The 5,017-nt window shown below is 35.6% G+C and overlaps 1 protein-coding gene across 1 annotated transcript; it reads right to left on the bottom strand.

The window, feature by feature from the left end:
- Positions 1–2,531: 2,531 nt before the first annotated feature.
- On the bottom strand, positions 2,532–4,658 carry LOC107795724 (transcription factor bHLH84-like). The gene is made up of 5 exons (XM_016618399.2): positions 4,119–4,658; positions 3,788–3,991; positions 3,364–3,429; positions 3,208–3,273; positions 2,532–2,658 (listed from the first exon to the last, which is right to left on the bottom strand). The coding sequence occupies exons 1-5, from the start codon at positions 4,656–4,658 to the stop codon at positions 2,566–2,568; spliced, it is 969 nt and encodes a 322-aa protein (XP_016473885.2). The 3' UTR covers positions 2,532–2,565.
- Between the last annotated feature and the right edge of the window lie 359 nt (positions 4,659–5,017).

Raw genomic sequence — 5,017 nt, 5'->3', positions numbered from 1 at the left:
TACCCAATTTGCCTTGTGATTGTTGTTTGGGTGAGGAAGAGTGTAAAGCACGATGGGTGATGTCTTGCATTGTTTTGGTGAGAATGAGAGTAAAAGCACGAAGGGTGATGCCGTGCAAATTGTTGACTTTTGATTCTTGTTGATATTCTGGCTTTGTTGCTTCTTTCTGTTATTGAGGATTTCTATTTGAAACGGTTACCTCCCCACAACATGTTTCCCCCTCCCACATTAACTGGTTATTTTTGTATCTCTTTTCCGCTGTATATATATATATATATATATATATGTATATGAACCGCATAGGTCTATTTGGAGTCTGGTCCTAGCCTTGTCACTACTTCGCCGAGGTTAGGCTGGACATTTGCCAGCACATAGGGTTGATTGTGCTGATACTGCACTCTGTGCTCTTTTGCATAGATCCAGGTCTTGGACAGCAACAGTAGCGGAGGGGGGGGGGGGGGTCAGCCTTCAGTTCAGTGAGATACCGAGGTAGCCTTGCAGGCGTCCGCAGGCCCGACGTCTCCTCTATCTTTTATTCCAGTCTGTTATCTCCTGTATTTCGAGACAAACAACTTTTTTTTTTCAAACGGTTGTATTTAGTACTCTTAGAAGTTCGCGAGTAATGTGACACCAGTTCCTGGGTAAAGGCATATGTTGATTCTCGCATTATGTATTCTTTAATTTAAGTCTTCCGCATAATCATTTAAATTCTGTTGCTTTCATGTCATCACTGATAATTGTTAAAAGAAGAAATTGTTAATGAAGTAAGCAGTTAAGGATTGACTTGCCTAGCTCGCATTAGTAGGCGCCATCACCACTCCCGAGGGTGGAAAATCCGGGTCGTGACAAAAACAAGAAGTAAATTAAGATCTATAGTTTTTTTTTCCTTTTTCTTTTAAATTTATTTTCATTTTTGTCTATTAAAAAATAAGAATGGTAAATTGGTAATATTTAGAAAGGAATATAGGCTACAGAACAGAAAACAAACCATAGAAATTGCTCATTTAATTCTAATCTCATTAAATTCAACACATAGAAGTTCTTTTTTGTTTTTAATGTTAGCTTTGGATTCAATTTATTTTAATTAACTTAGTTAAGAACATTATGTAGGATCCATATTATTTCGAGATTAAATCTCTAAATTTGAAATACTTGAGTCGTATTTGTTGCAAAATTATATTATAAAAATGTCTAAATTAATTTCCTCCTTTTATTGGTTTTCCATTTTTGCTTGTTTCATTAATGTTGTTGTGTCACAAGACCTAAATCAGCACAAGACTCAACCCAATAAATCATTTCTTCTTCACTTTTTTTAAGATCTTAAACACAACAACCAAGTCTCATGCAGAGACTAATAAGACTTGAACAAATATATTGCAATATTTACTATGAGTGCATGATTACTGAGGTAGAAAATCAAAGACTACATAAGTAATGAACCAACAAGGTGGAGTAAAATTAAAATCGCGACAACCATCCTCAATATATGACTTATCTTAAACAATTATCATTTCAAAAATACATGAGGAATAATTCTACACAATGCGATATTAGTAGGGTATCAAGAATAGAGAGAACAAATGCATTGGTAGTTTCCTTTCCTCATTTCTTAAAATTTAATGATCACCGAACTCAAAAACATAAAAGAAAGTTCTATTAATACTTTAATCATTCATTTTTCGAACTTTAACACCGTTTGAGAATTAACATTCGTGACTCGATGCATGAGCAATTTAATGACAGAAAAAATACAGAGTAAGAGAAGAATACCTGTCAAAGACGAATTAACAAATTTTCTTAAATTTGTTAATGAGTCATATTAGTCGGGTGTGTCCTTTAAGATATGAAAGTCCAGATTGGAATTACTGACAGCACTTTAAGTGAATGGAACTTTTCTCAACGAATACATCTCACCTCTCAGCCAAAGCAACATATCCAATTTGAAACGGTGGGTTTAGGTCTTTCGAATGTTAAGCCTAGCGTTTTTTATTTTTAATTCATAAGTAGATAGTTAGGTTGTTAAGAAGGGTATTTTAATAATTCAACTTTTAAGTTAAGGGCTTCATGCTTGTATAATAGAGAGAGAGATTACCACTCTTACAAGTGAAGATTATCCAAAATGTTCTCCGCTTTACTCAGGCTATCCATGACCATATCATAATTGAATGCAACTTGTTGGCTTGTTGATGAGTATCAACAGAGATGATAAAACACAACACTCTAAATAAAAATATAGACCAATCAACTCATCATTAAAAGATAACACATTATAGCTCAATTATTACAAGTGGTTTCTTGTAAACTGCCATAATTTTGAGACGTATATAATATAAATAAAACCCTCCATCAAGTTGAAATGACAGCCAGCAAGTAAACTTATTACATTTTAATATTTGATAAGCAGAATGATTAGCATCGTGGATAAGATAAAAACTAATCTTTCAGTAGTAAATATTTCAAAAAGTAACCATTACAAAACTGCAACGTTTCTCTGTAAGATAATGCTCTCCATTTACTAAGACAGAATTCCAGCTAGCACTGCCATGTCTTGAGCTTTCAACTTTATCATTTTGGGACATCAATCCTCAAATCGAGCCCAATGTCCATTCCGTTGTATGCAATGGGAGAATACATCCATAGATCATCAGAGCTCAAAAGCTGCATGCAGATTCCCAAACAAAAAGCAAGACATTAAGATCCATCACTTGATTCCAAAGGGAGAAGTAATTAGTCTTAGTACCTTTAGTTGATTAGCTAGCTACGCCATCATATAATGAGTTTACTTTTGTGCATTGACAATGCATAATTTTTAAAAACCTATCAGGTCAAGGTGACCTATAACAAGCAACTGTTTCTAGCAAATCTAATTTGGTAAAATATAAATGTAAAGTAAATGACCTTCTATATACTTGCTAAAATATACTGATAGTCTAATGATCGTAAGATAGTCCCCTTATATAAGTTAAATAATCCCACCAATATTTTATAGGTTAGTTTCTACCACCACCTCACTAAGTTATCTCTTTATTACCACTCTTGTCCACATAAAATGATAAGATTTTCAAGCTATACTTGTCGTTCTCTCTTTCTTTTGCTATCCCTATGTGCCATGCTCACGCAATAGTTTAAGCCTAATGCATTTTAACACTTACCCCACTGGGTCGTTGTTGCATTTTAACACTTTAGTGAAGGGAAACTGAATCTTACCTTGATTTGGAGTTGCAAAAATTTGACATACAGGACAGCCTCTTCAAGCATGGTGCTAATATCAACCTGTCATCAAATATTTCACTTTTTAGGTTCACATTCTCTCAGCAGATAACATGGTCACTAATATATGCAGTTTCACCTACATTCACTTACCTTCGTTCCATTAGGGATGAGCGTCTGCAAGGTCCTCAATCTCTCATTAATTCTCTCTCTTCTTTTCTGTAAAGGAAAAGAAAAGATCCTTTAGACACATATATACTAGCAGATCTGGAGATCAAGAATATGCTACTCTGCTAACAATACTCCTTTCATTTAATTTTAAGAGAGAGTGACTGCACACGGAGTCTCAGGAAAAAGAAAGACTTTATAACACACCCAAAGTACCCTTAGAAGTTAGAACATATGGGCTTAAACATGTCACAACATTCTTATGGCTATAAGAGCATGTCATTTAAGCTACTAAAATAAAAAGAATGTTCAAAATGTTTCAAATATATAAAGGTGTGCTTTTTAAGAAGTTCAAATGGAAGGAGTATCACATAAATTGGAAGTGAGGAAGTAATAGGAAGATAGATACCCTTGCATACAAGCTCTGGGGGTCAGTTGCTGAACCCCTGCTGGCTCTGGTTTTCCGGGTTAACACGTGCGAAACATTAGATTCATCTTCTGAGCAGCAACTGATCGTTGAGTTCTGCCTCTGAAGCACAACCTTATTTTTCCCATCCATCTCACCACTCTTTAGATCCTTCTCCAGCTTTCCGCTTCTCTTGTTCTTCGGGACCTATGTCATGGAATCATGAGACAGGAACTACAAGATGAAGCACCATATTTACCATTCTAAAAGAGGTTGACAACTATGTTCTATTAAATCAGATAGAACGGTTTCAAAGTTCATGAATGATACTTACATGCTCAAGCCCATGCAGCCGTGATCTTTTCTTAGAGCTTTCTGATGAACCCATTTTGTCTTCCGAAAATTGTTCATAATCTGTTCTTCCTAGCTGCAAGCCTTTTCCATCAAGAGCAGCTTCAGGCATGTTTTCATCAAACTCCATGCTGTCATTGCTCACATCTTGGTTAAGGAAGTCATCCACTTCACTTGGATTATTAGTATCCACCAGACCATGTTCCATTGTTATTGAACTATCATTTCTCATCAAGATAGGCCGGGAATGACTTGGATAGTAATTTTCATGACTCGGAGGGAAAAAAAGAAAGCTACTATCATCAGTGTGCATACTATTGTTAGTGTCATTTGAAGAATACACAGAAACTTCTCTTGCTCCTCCCATGTTCATGGTTGATTCATGACCAGTCCAATAAGTGGATGGTAGTTCATTTGGAAGCGAACAGTTACCAAGTAACTGTGCCATAAAATCAGCCTCGTCAGTTAAACACATTCCGCTGAAGGAGCTCCATTCCCCTGACATTGACGCCACAGGCTCCATACTGTTAGTACAACTAGAGCCTGAAGGAAATGGAGGAGTTTTGCAATATGAAGGAGTTGTGCTATTTAACTATATAATAGAGAATCTCAATTTCTTGGAAAAAATGGGAGATAGAGGCACATATTTATACCAGAACAAATACAAGGGAATGTCAGGATGGATTGACTTTGGTTGGTATATCAATATACAAATCCTAGGACTCAGCAACCAAGAGTATTTAATAAACAGAATATGCCCCGACCTTTTTAAATAGTACTAGTAATATTTTTTTTGTGAAAAATGGGCCAAGTACAACTAAGACAGACTTGGTTCAACTTCAACCAGTTAAGGACAAAATGATGCAAACCTTGAGAGGGTGT

Source organism: Nicotiana tabacum, chromosome 18 (genome assembly GCF_000715075.1).
Source record: "Nicotiana tabacum cultivar K326 chromosome 18, ASM71507v2, whole genome shotgun sequence".
Classification (NCBI taxonomy): Eukaryota; Viridiplantae; Streptophyta; class Magnoliopsida; order Solanales; family Solanaceae; genus Nicotiana; species Nicotiana tabacum.
This window is presented reverse-complemented; position numbering and strand designations above follow the sequence as displayed.

Coding starts and splice junctions, on each gene's coding strand:
- LOC107795724 (XM_016618399.2), bottom strand. CDS start 4,658: ATGGAGCCTGTGGCGTCAATGTCAGGGGAATGGAGCTCCTTCAGCGGA. Junction 3,274..3,363: donor TCATCCCTAATGGAACGAAG/GTAAGTGAATGT, acceptor ATTTGATGACAG/GTTGATATTAGCACCATGCT. Junction 2,659..3,207: donor TTTTGCAACTCCAAATCAAG/GTAAGATTCAGT, acceptor ATCTGCATGCAG/CTTTTGAGCTCTGATGATCT.